Raw genomic sequence first — 16,598 nt, 5'->3', positions numbered from 1 at the left:
TCAGCGCTGAGGCAACTGGAAGATGTCACATGCTGTAGGTAACATGGACTTTGCACTTGCAGGCATTGATTTTTTTAGAATAAGGGAAAAAATAATTTGCAGATGAGATATTGATGGGATCTATGCTGTTCTGTGAAATTGCGTAGTAGTTATAGCAATACTGTCACCGTGCATGAGGATAGAAAGTTAGATTGTGTAGAGTCATTCATGTACCTTGGGCAAATTTGTGGTGGTACTTAGTCTGTATATGTAGCTGTAACTTGGAATGTGGTTATGATTGATGGGTTGGGTTTGATAGAAGAGTGCATATAAACAAGGAAATGGGCTTAAAGAGGAGAGGTTGATTTTGTTTTTATGACAATAAAACACATTGTTACCTTTTTTTCTTTTTAGACAGAATGACAAGTTATGCTTGGAAGGGATGAAATCGGTAATGACTTTGTCCTACATCTCTTGAAGTATCAGGCTAAAGAATTCTGGTTTTTAGATCTCTTACACTACTGAGTTATGTATGTTTATCTATTGGTTCTCGGTCTGTAGACGATTTGGATAATTAGAACATTGTTGTTCTTGTTTTAATAATATGAATATACCAACATAGGGTATTCATAGTATTTGTAGGTCATATTTTTTCTTACTTTGAAATGTGTGAAAATTAAGGATAAAGGACTAATGAGAAATTTACTTTTACCATTAGCTACATCTGCACCTCTAAATTATCTTGAAATAATTGTTCAACACATTGCTTTCAAGAGTTTAATCTGTTTTATGGATGTCCTTTCAGCTGTAAAATAGAGCAATAGACAGAAGAAACTTTGCTTGACCATCACCATGTTCCAGAACTTCACTTTGGAAATTGGATATACTTATATTGTTCCAAACTGTTTGGCTAGGAAGCAGACTGCCTTTGATTTTGACATAATGTGGAACGAGTTGATTATTTGCCTCCTTACATAACATATTTGTTTTTCATTAAACATTCTGATAAGGTCTTATTAAACTACCATGTATTATTTATGGTATTTCATATGAAAATGAGCTGAAGGGAAAATTCTATCAGCTTAGGGCATTTGCAGAATAACAGCCTTTCTGTGCTAGAAAAAAAAAAAGAATGAAGAAAAGCATGACATACTCCTGTCAGAACAGGAGACTGCTTAAGGCAGAGAGAAAGAATGAAAAGGGGAGAAAGGGCATAGAGAGAGTTCATTTCTCCTTCTTCTCTCTCTCTCTTGCTCTGTGGTGTGTGGAGTTTTTTTGTTGGTAGTTTGGTTTTTTGGGGGTTTGTTTGGTCTTTTTTGTGATACAGAACACCAAGATTACCTGGCTGTTTTAGTAAATCAGTCCATGATAAACTGCAAAAGCGTGGATGTTTCCTAAACCAAAACCAATCCCTGTATTGTAAGTTTGTGCATGATTGTTTCGGTATTTATTGCTGAGTTCTAACCACATTGGGTTTATTGCACTGACTGCTTTCGAGAAAGAAAATTATGTAATAACTGATTCTGCTGGAAAATTTTCAGTTTTGCATGAAGACGACTTAGTGGATCTAAATCAGTCTCTGAAGCTTGTGTGGGTGCAGGTATGTGTGCGCGCATGTAGAATGAAAAAGAATCTTTTTTGTAATACAGTGCCTGAGTTGCAGTGACATGTTTTATATCTGCTTCCAGTTATGTGAGGGGACTAGTAGTTGTTTTTGACGGTAGATCTTAATATCAAACTAGTTACACTATTGATGAGAAGTTCTGTTGTATGTGGGTTATTTATTTATTGTTGTTAACATTGAAGTCTTGATATGGGATTTGTTTTTGTGTGAGTTAGATATCCTGTAAGATAGGTAATCTTAAAATCTTCTACAGAGACTTTTTAAAAAGAACCCTTTCAAAACCTCAGGTGTTGCTGTGAGGTTTGACCTTCTTTCTTGAAGAATTAATGTTTAATTAATTTGTAAAATCCTAATTAAAAATAGTAGTGTCTTCTGTTATACTTTAGTTGTAGCCAAGAAGGAAAAAAAAGACCTGTAATATAGGACCTCAAGGACAAGCTGTAATATAAATTATTTGATTTGCAGGTCACATCCTACTTTATTACATAAAGACTAACTAGATCTACTAATGAATAATTATTACTCCATAAAATAAAGGGGGAGAGAAAGAAAAAGCCAGCAAGAGTGGAATACTAATTTAAGGTATCCCTCTCAAAGTAAAATGTAAACATTAAATTCTGAAAATTGCAAATGTGATTTTTCCATGTAACCTGATAGGGCAGTGGTTTATAATAGATTGACTAGCTGTCACATAAATTTGCAATTTTAGATGAGATGGGGTTTAGACAGTTTTAAGATACAGTCTCTATCCATGCCTGCTCCCCTCCCCCCAGTAAAGTAGACACATTGTGCCATAGAATTTAGTTTCACTCCTAGTGTTTCTGCTGCAGTGGTTACACTGATATTTCATAGTTTCACTGTAATGTTTTTATAGGATTCTCTGGGAAACTAAAGATAGTGAATGAAATATAGATGTAAAACTAATTTGTGTTTTTAAAAAGCTCATTTACTTGATAGCGTTATATATTAAGAAGAATCCTCTAGACTAGCCAAAATTCTTTCCCTTCCCCACTTTATGCTTCATACTTTTCTTCTTAAAAGGGGAAAGCCCTTTTTATGTCAGGTGTGAGTGTTGGGAGGGGAAAAAAAAGTGTGTGTGTGTATGTGTGCGTGCAGAATCATAACAGGCATTCAGTCCCAGCTGGGCAATGACACTAATTGCCCAGATCTCATGGATGCCTGTGATGCAGCACGCTCACTTTCTCTCCTTCCCTATCCTCTCTAGGGATTTTTAAAATGCAGTATTTGAATTTTGGTGAGTGGTAAAGACCCTGCCCTAGGACCCATTTGACAAATGAGAAGCTGTGCAGCATCAGCACCAGCCGACTGAGCCTCACTGAGTCAATCTCTCTCTCTACTAGTCAGCAGCTACTGTTGTGAGACAAGCTTCAGCTCTCTCTGTCATTGAGGAAGTTCCATTTGCTCATCAATAGGCTGCAGGCTGTGTCTTCTTTTTTTCCTCTCTGTTAAAAATTCGTAGTTTCGATCTACCAAGTTGCCTTAGCTGATAAATGAATGTAGGGATCTAGCGCTGGGGAAAAAAAAGACGTTCAAGAAATACTGTTCCTTGCTTAAATAATCAAGAGGAAAAAAAAACGTAGTGACAAGATAGGGCAAACGTGCTTGCATGCAAGCCCCCTCACTTGTTCTACGTAGACTTCAGAGCAACACCATGCAGCATCCCCTTACGGGTGCAACCTGCGTGGCACTGCCGAACGTGGGCATGTGTCCCCAGCTCTCCTGTGCCTTGACTTTTATGTACTTACAGCAGGTAAGTTTGCTTAACTTTTTCTTTTCCTGTAGTGCTTGCTTTGTCAGCGTCGTTTGGGGGATTTGTAATCTTGGAGATATTTTTTGTTTGAATAGTCTGTATAAATGTCTTCCACTGTGTGGAGTGGATGTTGTGCCTGCACTTAAGATTGGGGAGAGTGAGTAGAAAATGTTTTAATCAAGCAGCAAGCCTTTGCATATATATTTTTTTCCTTTTTCTTTGCAATGTCTTCATTGATGCTGTTTATAGATATTTAACACAGTACTCTGGCTGCATTTCTCGATACTGTAGCAGAGTTTCAGCCATAAAGGACTGCTCTTTATTCACTTGCAGGCATAAATTATACTTCTAATGTAAATGTGCCCAGTAGCAATTTTGTTTAAGCCTTCTTTGAAGCCAAGAATTTTAAGTCTGTGTTGAAACGTGCTGCTGATTAAAATCAAGCTGATTTTTAGTTCACCAGGGAAAAAAAGAGAGAGATTCATAAAGCTATATCTGTGCAGAATTACTTCTGTCACTGATGTATACAGGAATGGATTTTAAAAGCATGTTCTGATATCAGCAATTTCTAGTAAATTTTTAAGATTTATTTTAAAATAATTTAATGTAATTTTTGATTGGGGGGGGTTGTTAACTATCTCCACTCTTCTCCCTTCAAAAATTATTTATTAGATCTTACCTTCTCTCTGTTATAACAGGAGATAAATAACTGGATCATGAAACATTATTTTTTAAACTAGTAGTTTGGAATCATCTTTATATTCCATTTCCCTGTTTTATAACTGAGTCCATCTTTATAGAGTCGTATAGCAAGTATGTATAGCCAAGACAGAAATATAATGCAAAAATGATTTATCTTTTTTATTCTGTTACTTTGTGCTGAAACTTCAGGGAAAATAATTTTTGTGCCTACTATAACAAATAGAGGCATTTCTTCCAACTTCCACCACAGTAGTTTGTATGCATATTGACCTCCATGAAGCAGTCTCTAACTTTATTTCTGTATTTACAAATGCCTAAAAGATGTTTTACATTATTTCTTTTTATTCCTAAAGATTTAATACAATAGATTTAAAGCTTATTTTTATTTCAGGTTATTTGTTTTCTATTATTGTTGAAAGAACAGAACTCGGGTATTTACAGGATATAAACCCTTCTTTTTTTCTTCTTCAATAGTGTAGTATAAACCATTTCTGACTTACAGTATGGGAGTGCATAATAAAAGAAGATTATGGTATACGCCCTAGATTATACACGTACGTGGGAGGGATTCATATGTCTGCAATTAAAATTTGCATCTGATAAATATAATGTACTTAATATTTAAATAAATTGCATGTCTTAATTAAGATATATGTTCCTAGTAGTTCTGAATTCTGGATACGTTTTGGATATTACATTTATAGATCAGTTTTAATCATCCAGTGTGACTTGAGCACTTACTGTTTGTATACAAAATGTATTCCTGTATTTTGTTGGATTTGTTCCTTTGAGTTTGCAAAACAACAATTTGTATGTTAAAGATCCAGCTTTTGAAAGAAAAATATGAATTAGGGTGAGAGGTCAACATGGCCACACAAGGAGCTGATGAGCGATAACGTAAGGAGGAGGTTAGGTGCTATAATAACCTTCCTGTGTGAGCTATTGCAGTATCATTATGCAAACACATCTACAGTGTGGCACTGCTTTAAGGTTTAAAAAACTGTGCAACCATAATGATTGCTTTAAAATAGTGAATTCAATTCCATCTATTCCATTTGAGAGAAAGATGAGAAGTGATTGCTAATGCACTTTACAAAGTGCGGATAATTTTTAACTCTTTAAGTGGATTAACTGACACACTGGAAGTATGTTTTTTTTTATTCTTTGTAAGTGTTGGCTTTCTCATGTGGTTAATCCTATTGTCAGTTTAGAATCGTTTTGCCTTTACTAACTGCAACTGTATAACTTTAAAAGTCATCTGAATTCTGATAATTGTGGCAAGTCCAAAATTCTGTGCTTGTTGCTTCTTTTGATTGCTGGTTGGCATTTTAGTTATTCTGGATTCCTAGAGAGTCAGATAATTATTATTGTAATTCAGGTATGATTTATTATTTTGTGTGTCTGGTTAAGTATTTCTTTAGAAACAATGTTATTTTATCTCAACCTTATTCAGGCAGAAAGGTAGTACCGTAGTGGCATTACCTACAAAGCTAACGTAAGGTGGCTCTGCTTTTAAACAGGAAAGGGTAAGAAGTGTTTTGTATTTTTGAAAAAACATGAATAAACTTTTAGCATGATAGCATACTTGGCTTTTTTTTCTGTTTCTCCCGTATTTGATGATTTCTAGCGAACCTACAAAAATACTTGTTTCGTATATTTAGTGCAAATGCAACTATTTTAGTGAAACTGCAAATGTTTTTCTCACTCTATAAAGTTGTCTATCGATCTTAAATACTGGAAATATAAAAGCTTTGTCTGGCAACTTAATAACTAGAGATGCTCTCTAGCCTGTGGACCCTGTGACCAGCAGACCATGGACATTATTTGAATGTATAGAGGTGGTTTTTTTTTCCCCCTCTAAAAATTGCACTTGAGTTATGCCTACTCACTTGCACCTCAATTAAAATGAAATCAGATATCTGTATCACAACCGAGCTCTCTGATTTTAAACTTTACCATCTATTTAGAATCTATGAAAAAAATATTCTCTGTTTTTGTGTTTCTGCTAAATATGCTAGTATTCTGTCACGTTTAAGTTTTATAATTGGCTGTCTGTCTTTCCTGAAAGACTATGAAAGTTATTACGGTCTTCTTGAGAGAGGCAAACCAGCCATCCTGACAATAAATATTTCTGTAGCTATGACGATGGTGGTTTTCTGTGAAGCTGTATTAATCATTTGGGAAATCTGTGTTTTGGTAGTTGTTTGTAATTAGCGGTTATTCATTTGATAAACTAACACTACTTGGTCAGTTTGTTTAGTATAAATGCATACATCTTTTCTCACAGTATATCCACAGAAGTGCTAGTCTACCACTTTATCCAGTGCCAGAAACTTAAGTATTTGCTGTGATATATTCCAGATTGCTCACATACGTAACGTTTTAAGATCTAAGTGAGGAGCTAACTTTTTTGTGAAACAGTTTGTGCATACAGGGTGCTTTACCTGAAAACATGTAAAGCTTAACTGTTAAAAATGAAGTTCAAAATAAATGAAAAGCAGAGGCCTAGTTTGCACTATGGATTAACTATCAATAAGAAATTAACTTGAAAAAGCCAACAAAAAATGAAAGATTCTTCTGAACTGGTGTAGCTATTTGAAGTGATCTGAAATTATTTGGATGTTCTTTTACTAAGGTACTTCTAACTTTAGAAAGAGTTTTCAAACACCATTAGAACCAGAATGACTGTATCAGTGACCGCAGAGAACAGAAGGAGAATATATGGTTTTGATTTGGAAGTTTTTACTGCAGAGTTATAACCCTATAGACAACTGGGGAAAGTGTAGGTACGTTTGAGTTAGAATTTTACTTTGTGTCGATATTGAAATATATAGGAAAAGAGAACTCATATTTGTAGTGCATCTCATCATTGTTAGTATTTTATGATGTTAGAAATAGCTAAATAACTCTGTTTTGTTTTCTCCTCCTTAATACGACACAACAATGCAAGAAAAAAATTCTGCCCATGCGCTTAGATCGAATGTTAGAGTGAAGTAATTTTTGCAGCAAAATTTTGACAGCCTATAGGTTGGGATTTAGCATGTACTAATGGAGACTTAATTCTCTTAACTGGTGATATGTGATATGTTTGCCTCAACATAGCCTTGTTTAGTTGGTATTTTCTGAGTAATGTAACAAAGTCAGTTGCTGTTTTGACACATAATATTCTATATCTTGGTCTACAGTGCTGCTGTCATTATTTTAAAACTGGGGTTTGTTGGTTTTTTTTCCTGTTTAATGATGATAGATGTGCTTTATTTTAAATAGTGAAGCAGTTTGTACAAAGGGTAATTCCTCTTAAATGGAGCAATTGCTCATACTGGACATTCACAGATCGAAAACAATTGAACTGAAACTTCAATATCAACTTTTTCTGTCTTTAACAAGAAAGTAGTTCACGGTACAGCTCTCATATCAATGATGAAAAGAACCCACCGTGAAAACAAAACGAAAACCAACAAATCCTCTGTCTCTACCCCAGCTATTCCATTAGAGCTTACATGGTAAATTAGTGTAATTTTATTTGGGCCTTAAGCATTATGACTATGGAGAAGAGCTGAATTCCCCTCTTAGTTACTTATGTCATGCTTCCGGATCTGATGATTTATAGGAGTCTGAAAGACTTTTTATCACATTCTTTCTTCATGACTTAACTTAATGTTGATTTATTTGGTATCATTTTCAATTGATGTACTCAATAGTGTCAATAACATCACAAAGATAATCTGGTCCTTATTCTAAAATTGTGTAAAGAATTAAAATGGATGAACAATTCCTGGATTCAGTTTATTCTTTTATAGAGCACAAGTACATCAGTTGCTGAATGACACCATTGGAATTACAGTTCTAAGTATGTCTTTTCCATTTTGCATGTTAGTGAGTTTTCAGGGGATCAGGCATGTTTTTTGAATTCAATAACTGATGGTTTGTGATGATGCTGTTTAAACCTACTATGAGAACACTGCCTTTCTTTACGCAGTGCATTTATAGCCCTCACTCACTCTGTGGCTGTCCTGTAAAATCAGTTAGTCTGACCTTAGCTCATAAAAAATTTAAGCATCTGTTAGCTTATAAATGGGAGTCTTTGCACAATTCTGTTCCTCGGTCTGCTATTTCATGGCAATTTTCACGTAAGAACATACAACCTCTGCTTATGACTGCATGAGTGAAAAGAAGTCCATGTTACTAATGTTCACTCACCATCTGCTTTTCTTACAGCTGGGCCTTGAATAATTGTCCAGTAGCTGATGGACTGAGGGTAGGCAATCTTTTCAGGGTTTTCTGATTCATTTAACCAGCTCTGCTGCCCCAAGAGAAACGTAGTGCTTTTTTATTAATATGTGTAGGGTAAAAAACTGTACTTTGTCAGATAAATTATAGTACTGTGTTAAAACAAGAAAAGGAGTTACCATACTGCAAACAATATCATGTGTTTTTTCCTAAGGGGGCAGTGTGGGAAGCTTAGGGAATTTTAGTAGATGAATGAAACAGACCTCACAAAGTGGGAGTATAATTGTTGCATCCAGAAGTACTGTTAATGCCGAAGTAAAGAATGATGTCTTGATGGGCTGCTTATCTGAATTAGGGCAAATAGGATCATTTGGTATTCACCAATAAACTTTGAAACTAGTATTTGAGGCTCCACCTCTGATTCAAGACAAACTTAGATGTTTACATATCTTTTGTCGCACAAGGGCTGCTCTGTTGTTTTCTAGAGACTAATGAGAAGTGGCTTAGAGATCAAGTGCTATAGCAGTACTCATTCTGAATGAGAGCTAGTTTGGGGCATTTAACTATAGCATTGTCAAACAATGTCAGTCTCTTCTCACAATGGCAGAGGAAGTCCTTTAGTTAAGTACTCCCCTCTTGAAATACTAGAAGAAGGAAAACAAAAAAACAAAAAACCAAACCCAAACATAAATTCCCTCCAGCCAACAAGAATCAGTTAAGAAGATTTCTGCTGCATTGGAATGTAAGAGGGAGAGCACTTGCAAAGGAGCTTCCATGTGGCGGAAGCAGGTGAATATTTTTGGCTTAGAATCACTGTTTTTATAACTGGGCTTTTTGAACATTTGAAAGCACTTCAGCTGAAAAGTGATTTCTGGATGTTCCGTTGTGAGCTTTTTGTAAGTTGTCACTATTCATTGGTATTTCCTAAATGTGTGTATGGATGATTATTTTCTGAAAAAAATGTGTGGTGTGGTATTGTGTACCGAGGCAAAGGTGTGTTGGTTGTTTTTCTTAGGGCAGCTGTTAAGTATTTTGTTTAGTTTTTTGACCAGTAATCATAGAATACTAGTCAAATAAGTGTTTAGTTTTCAGTGTGTGCGCTTCTGAACTAGCAAATAAATACTATCGTGTTAATATTAGTTTTGTTAAAAATCTTTTTGAAGTTCTTATTAGGTAGTATCAATGAAAATTCTGGTGTCAAAATTGCTGCTGTTTATCACCTTGCTTTATAGAGTTAGAATAATGTTAGTGGAAAGAATTCATTTAAGAATTCTTCAAGTTTTCCTGTCTTCTAAAGGTATATGTGCAATTGATTTATCAATTTTCAAGTGTGATGTGTAGTACAAGAGCTCTCCTGAGGAACTCCTGTCATTTCTTTGCTAGCATTGCTCATTTACCTCTGAGTTGCCCAGTGCAATGCCATTGACTTCTTTTACATTTTGCTTCCCCTCCTACTCTGTCAGTGCAGTAGCCCAGTGAATTTAATTAGAGAAAATAGCATATCTAGTGTCTATAGTATCCTGACTGGTTGTAGTTGGGCCTTTGGTCTTTTGCACTATAGCAGGCTCCAGCTGTGGAGAGATCTCAGTGAGTTTTGATCCTGCTCTTTCTCGTTGTGTTGAACACATGCAGAATCAAAATTAGATGCAGTAGTAAGAACTGAAGCATTCAGTGATTTATTTTTTGTTCACAGTGAGTCACTGATTTTGATTTTTTTTTTTCCCCCACTGGTTATGGAAAGAAAATGTGTAGCGCTTGAGAATTGAAATACTTCAGATGTTCAGATGCTCATGATTAAGAATACAAGTGCATTCATCTTAGACCATTTTTTGAATTTACCTTTTGACCCTTTATATTAAAACACACCAAAAAATGTTGATCTTTCTGTCTCTGACGTCTTGAATATGCATTTTTTGTAACTGTGCATACATTTAGTAGCGTAGTCTCAAATATAATTGTGAGGTGACTGTACGCTTACAATATGCCTTGCCTCAATTCCTTACAGACTCACACTGGCTTTTATTGTTATTATTATATTGTTTTGAAGACTGTTTCTTTTGTTTCTCGTAGGCTCTTCTTTTATAGCTATCTTCATTATCTCTACTGTTCTCAGTAAGCTTTCTATAAATTAAATAGGTAATTACAGGTATTGACTACAGGTGTAAAACTTTCATCAAAAACAAGGAATGATAAGAATTTTTAAAATATAAGCTTATGTTTACATAATTGCAGCATCTTTCGCAAGACTGTGAATTTTAAGTGTTTAAAATAAGTTTCAGGAAGCTTAACGAAGGGAGACAGAAAAAAAAACATTAAAAGTTCTGTAGAGGACAGGATCTTGTTAAAACAGAGCTTGTGTGAAAATTTGGGGGTGAAAATAAGTCAGGCAGCCCATCTAGTCAATGAATGTCCCCTCTTTTTTTTAGTCTTTTTTCCTTGTCATGCATCAGTCCTATCTGTGGGATGCTACATGGCTGCATAGCTCAATTAATGCTGTGTGGCAGGAGGAGGAAAAAAATGTCTCTCTCTTGTCAGGAGCGAAGTTATTTACTTTCAAAAGCTGACAGAATAGCACTGCAGGGGCTTCATTTATTTCCGTTCAGAATGTCATTATTGTGTAATGCAGAGGGACTTCTGCATGCATTGCAGACTTATTCTTGTAATCTTTAGTCTGCTGGACGGCTGCGCAAGTGTAAAATGGCATGCTGGAAGGTTTCCTGATTTTGACTTTATTTCGTTCACTTTTGCAAAGCTGCGTTCCAAGTGTCTTAAATATTTGCTGTTGGTTGTTGTTGATGCTGATGCTTGATCCATCTGGAATCATGCTCTGGCCTAGCTGAAAGACTGATTGTATCCTCGGTTACCTTTTTAATGTATGCCATTTTTCCTGATGGGTAGCATATGGCTTGAGACTGCTTTTTCAGCATTACTCTCTCTGTCATACTCTTTAGGTTTTCCAAGTCTATCCCCAAAAGGAATATTTTAGTGCAGAATGTTTTATAAAGACTACTTGCTATTTCATTTCAAAGTTTGAAAATAACATTCAACTTTGTTGTTGTATAGCCTGTACTTCAGAGTCAAAGTAAGTACTTTTGATGATCCTTTTCCAAGTTCACTGTGTGTTGCTGCAAAAACACAGGAGTGTTCAAAACTGTAATTCCTGGAGTTTAAGCTTATGTTTTGTTTTGTGTCGGTACCATCTCTTCCTTTCCATCTCTGCTTAGAATACCACACTTGGCATAGGCACCTGAAATTCCCTGTTGCTCTGTGGAAAGATTTTTGGTCCACCTAAAGTGAAAGCAGGGATACAGCCAACTTCAGGAGATCCTCGTGCCCAGACATTGCCCTTCTTTCTGCCTGCTCATAAAAATAAATAATGAAATAAATGCTCCAATGGCTTTGTTTGGAGAGGACCCACCTCTGTTAAGACTAACCGCACTTTCAGTAGTTTTTTCAATTTCTTTCTTAGTTCAAAATAGTAAACTAAACATTTCAAGATTTCAAAATGTATTCATTAGTTGTAGATTTTATTTGAACACACCCTGTCTTTAAATAAAGGGAAAAGCATTCCACTTCTAAATAGGCTTGCTTGCTTCTTTACTTCCTTTTTCTTCCTTTATTTGCAGACATAAAATCCAATAAATTTCTATTGCAGTTGCTGGGCTTGGGGGAGAAAAAAGAAAGGAAAAGTACAAAGCTATTGGGAAGCGTCAAACACGGAGAATGATGAAGTACATTTCATAGCAGCCAATTCCAACCCCAAAATCCCTGTTGTGTAGGAAGGCTTTCCAGCTCACCCAGGAAATTCAGCCATTGCACAGCATAGTATTAATGATTTATACACACCGCACCACTGCTTTTGTTCACTAGCAGAGCCAGGTTGTGTTAATAAAGGAATTTCAGGGAAAAGGGTCCCGGCATGCTGAGTTGTTTTGCTCAATGCGGTGTATGCTGCCTTCATAAATCAAAGGAATTTAGTGCTTTACAACGTTTCAGAGCTGCTGAGGGTGGTGTGGGTTTTTCTTTTCTTTTTTTTTTTTTTTAATCTGATTCATCTAGGAATATTTTCATTCCTTTTCTATAAAGAATGAATGAACTACTGGACGAGATCTATCTCAGCTGTTTTAGGGTTGATTGGTTTGCTTTGCAGTGGCTTTACACTTCCATTTGTTTTCCATTTGGTATATATGCTTTATAGTGTTGTCTATGGAAAGAGGCTAGCATGGTTTTATTGATGCAGATCACATTATATTCTGTCTTGTTTCTTAGAAATAACTAAATAAAGTATAAAAGCAAAATATGTTTGCAGTAAACAAAGCAATTTTGCATGCTTTACCTGAAATAAAATTAAAAAAAATCTTATTAAAGCATTTATTAAGATAAATTTTTAACAGCAAAAACATGCTTCCATGTTGTTTTGCAACAAATGTAAGTGTGAATTTTCAAAGTTGCTTTTTTTTTTATCTGGAAATTTTGTTTCCTGATAGTAACTGCAGGATTAGGTACTTAATTTTGTATTAATTTGCATAATAATTCTTTTCAAATGTGGATTAATGTTGATATTACTAAAGAAAATACCTAACTACATTGGATTATAGAAATGAAGATAAAGAAGGGTGGTTTAAAAAAAAAACCTCTCAAATTCTGATAGTGTATCAAATGATGTTTTAGGAGACTCCCCTAGAAAATGTACACTCAGTTTGATACTTGTGGAACTTAATCTTTACTTCCCATTACTATTTTGCAAAAGGAGAGGGGGAAGAAACTAATTATGGAGAATGTGTTTTGCAGTTCAAGGGAATCTGGCTTTCCAGGGGTATCGTAAGACTTCGTAACACAGCAGGCATGTTGGTTTTGGTCTGTTTGGATCTTTCAGAGTCATTGATTCATGCAGTGTTTGCTTACAGAAAATATAGTTGCCCTGCCCTGACTTTGTTACAATAGAAAAAATGGTTCCCTCTTAGCTTTATGAAAGTCAACAATCTTGGGAAGCGGTGTTACTGAAGTTAAAGCTGCTTTCTACTGAGAGGAATTTTTTGCTTGTAGTTGTGTTATCTGAAGGCAGAGAAGTACTTATTTTCTATTTTCATCATTGGTTTAAATATCACAGATTAATATAAGACAGGTGCCCTGTAAATGAGGTTTATGGTTGTATAGTACCATTTTTGTATTTGTTTGTCCTTTATTATTTGGGTGCATGAGAGTTTCATTGTATTTAATTATGTCTGTGAGGCACAAAACAACAGTCAACATCTGCTCTATTGTTTCCTTGGTTTACAGATAGCTTTGATGGTTTATTAAACAATCTATTTTTCAAACAGAAAACAGGGAAACAAGCTGCACCCATATTATGTAATTTTGTAAAGGTGCATTATGTAATTAGTTGTCTAGCATTTGCACAATAATGTTTTATTTTAGTTGAATAAATGCTATTTTATTATAAAATATGTGATGATCTCAGGCAGCTTTTATTTAATAGTCAATTTCTAGTTTATATTATGTGGGTTAAGTTGATTTCACCACTACTAAATTCGTTTTGCCATACATTTTATGTTTGAATAACGCTGTTGAGTTGTGAATGCTAATACAAAAATTAGAAATGTGCATTAACTTTCATTTATTATCTCGAAACAGCTACTGATGAACTCTTACTGATTACAGAAAAGTATTAACTAGCTGGAATTATTTTGGAGCAAAAGCTTATACTATTGCCAGAGTACTGGCTAGGGAAGGCGATGCTCAAAATGCTTTTACTCTCACTCATCTTACTCAGGGCAGAACAACACGTGGTGCTCCTCTCCCAAGAGAAATTGTACCTTAAGAGCAGGAAAACAGCACTGTATAGCTGTACTCTTGTACGAATGGTTTTCCTGTTGGAAGAGTGCTTGTTTCATGATCTGTTTTGAATTTTTTTTTCCTTTAATGTACATGTTCACTGTTTTAAGTTTCATCACGTAACTCTAATGTGCACTATACTCTCTCTAGGTGGATTACAGCAAATCACTGAAAAATTCCAGCTACATGGCATGTGATTTGGTTTTGCCTCAAAAAAAAAAAAGCTATAAGAATTTTTTCAAGGTACTAATCATGACGAAATCCTAAAATAAGGCCTTCTGTAGCTTTTGTCAGGAAAAGTGGGTGCAGAAAGTCACCTATTAAAAAAGTTTGAGGAAGAACATGAGTTTGTAGTATATTCATGACTACTGAGCTGCCTCTGTATACAATGTTAGTGTGATGGCTGTCTATAGTTGCTTCTTGCATTGTGTACATTTGAGGCCTTTGAAATGCTGTTGATGCGATGTGGTCGTTGATGTACCCAGGTATTGTATTGAAATGAAGTTGCTCAATATCATTTTCACATGAACTAAACTACCCTTTGTATATCCATAAAGAACTGAATTAAAGGGAAAAGAAAGCGTGTAATAAGCATTACTTAACGAAGTTACTTAGAAAAGCATGCATTTTTAACTCATGTAAGACTCATGTTCCAGGTGTTAGTTTAAATATCATTTTTCAAAATCACATTCAGGTTTTTAGTATATACTGAAAATACCTTACTGTTTCGTGCAAAGCCTTGTTAGAAATACTTGGTAACCTTTCTCTCACCTATCCATGTGCATCAGCAGCCAAATATGTGAATGTAAAACAGGGATTTCAAATCTGTTCCTTCAAGCGTCAGTAAATGCTCCTCAATAGATTTGGAGGATTACACTTGCAGTCTTTACTCTCCACGAACATATGACAAATGGAAACTCAAATGGGAAGCTGTAAATATAGCTTTCTAAAAACCAAACCAGTGCCAGGGTAATGCTGTTTGTAGGGAACTTTGTTTCCAGAAACTCACAGCAGTACGGGGGGAAGGAGCTGTGGTTTTGTTTGAGTGTTTTCTGTAATGTTTATTGCTAAATGGTTTGCTAGTTTGTATCTCTTGGAACTGCTCCCTGTAAATGCACCTATGTATTCATATACAACCAGACAAACCATGCAGGTGTCTTGACATGTGTGCTTGGGAATAGAACATTCACAGGCTTTTTTCCTGGTATGCAATTCAGAGATCGATTTTAATGGGACAGAAAATCAGGACTGGAGTTTCTGCTGGCGTAGATCAGCACAGTTTGCTGGCTTCCACTAAGGATGTATTCTTCGCTTTGCTGTGAAATTAATGCATTGTACAGATCGTGTACTTTTCCCTTCATTATATTCTTGTGTTTTTTGCTGGAGAGTAGTTTCAAGCGCTTATTTGCACTAGAATTATATAAAAGGTGTGTGCCCACTTCCAGCAGAAAATGAACTTTGAAACTGCTTTGTGGAAGCTCTAAGGGACAGTTATTTTTGCAAGTTTATAAAGGAAGCTGAGTTATAGCAACAGCATCTTATCTGTAACAGCTGTGGACACTGGTTCAGCATAGCTTCACGAGGAATTAAGGCTATGGAGCATAAATTTGTTCAGTGTTTTGTTTGTGTGATCTTAAAGAGCTATGCAGGGCCGAAGAGTAGAGGATAAGAAATCAGGAAATGTAGCACTTTTACCGGTACCACAAACAGCCAGAAAGATCCATAGACAACAACCAAGGTTGTTAACTTCCATTTGCTTATGCAGTAGTATTACATTACAAAGTATGTAAGAAAGCAGGCTGCTGCGGAGGCCTATCATTAAGAAGAAATTTGAGGTAATGGTAAAAAGCTTTGAAAATAAACTCTATGAAAATTCACTAAGTCCCACTTGTCTCCTTAATTACCCTGAAATCTGACAGTTCTGTCAGTTCTGTATAATCCTTATATGAAAAAGCTGTGTCTATGGGAACAACAAGATATGAACTTTTAGTGCAGTTCATGTTTGTTTGAGCAACGCAAGTCAAAATTTGTAAGGGAGTGTTACATTTCTTATTTTCATTTGTTCCTGATATTCGGTAACATGCATTTTGATGTTTTGGTTTTTACTGAACAGTATCATGGGTTGCTTTTCTTCAGGCTAGGGACACATATCTACTGAAAAATCTGGACAAAAAGGTAAAATGCTCTCAGTTAAAGAGTTGAAGTTAAATTTTTGGTGTTTGATCCTCCTATGCTGCATTGCAGGAGAATTGAGCACATCTCAAGTAGAATACTACTTACTCTCCATCTTATTTCTTGCAGCAATAAAATCTAACTCATATCCAACTATTAACCTTAGTATCAGCTAAGGTACTGATTTCAATAAAAAGAGAAATAATCGTCTTCTGTTGTCCTCCTTCTCTGCACAAATTTACACCAGTCCTTTGCTGGCATACTCCAAGAGCATTGGCAAATGTT

The 16,598-nt window shown here is 35.4% G+C and overlaps 1 protein-coding gene across 29 annotated transcripts in view; it reads left to right on the top strand.

Annotated features, from left to right (window-relative positions):
- RBFOX1 (RNA binding fox-1 homolog 1) overlaps positions 1-16,598 on the top strand; it is an 862,353-nt gene that overhangs the window by 596,349 nt on the left and 249,406 nt on the right. For 3 of the 29 annotated variants that reach the window (XM_069870200.1, XM_069870195.1, XM_069870179.1), the window contains exon 1: positions 2,944-3,374. The exons of 8 other annotated variants lie outside the window; for them this stretch is intronic. In XM_069870200.1, the coding sequence (XP_069726301.1) occupies positions 3,231-3,374 (144 nt within the window). In that variant the 5' untranslated portion in view covers positions 2,944-3,230. Of the gene's footprint in view, positions 1-1,555; positions 1,580-2,901; positions 3,375-16,598 lie in introns of those variants that run through there. 18 more of the 29 variants (XM_069870187.1, XM_069870211.1, XM_069870189.1 and 15 more) reach the window with 14 other exon arrangements.

This window comes from Phaenicophaeus curvirostris, chromosome 16 (genome assembly GCF_032191515.1).
Source record: "Phaenicophaeus curvirostris isolate KB17595 chromosome 16, BPBGC_Pcur_1.0, whole genome shotgun sequence".
Taxonomy (NCBI): Eukaryota; Metazoa; Chordata; class Aves; order Cuculiformes; family Cuculidae; genus Phaenicophaeus; species Phaenicophaeus curvirostris.
The sequence above is the reverse complement of the archived record's forward strand: the minus strand, read 5'-3'. Positions and strand labels throughout refer to the sequence as shown.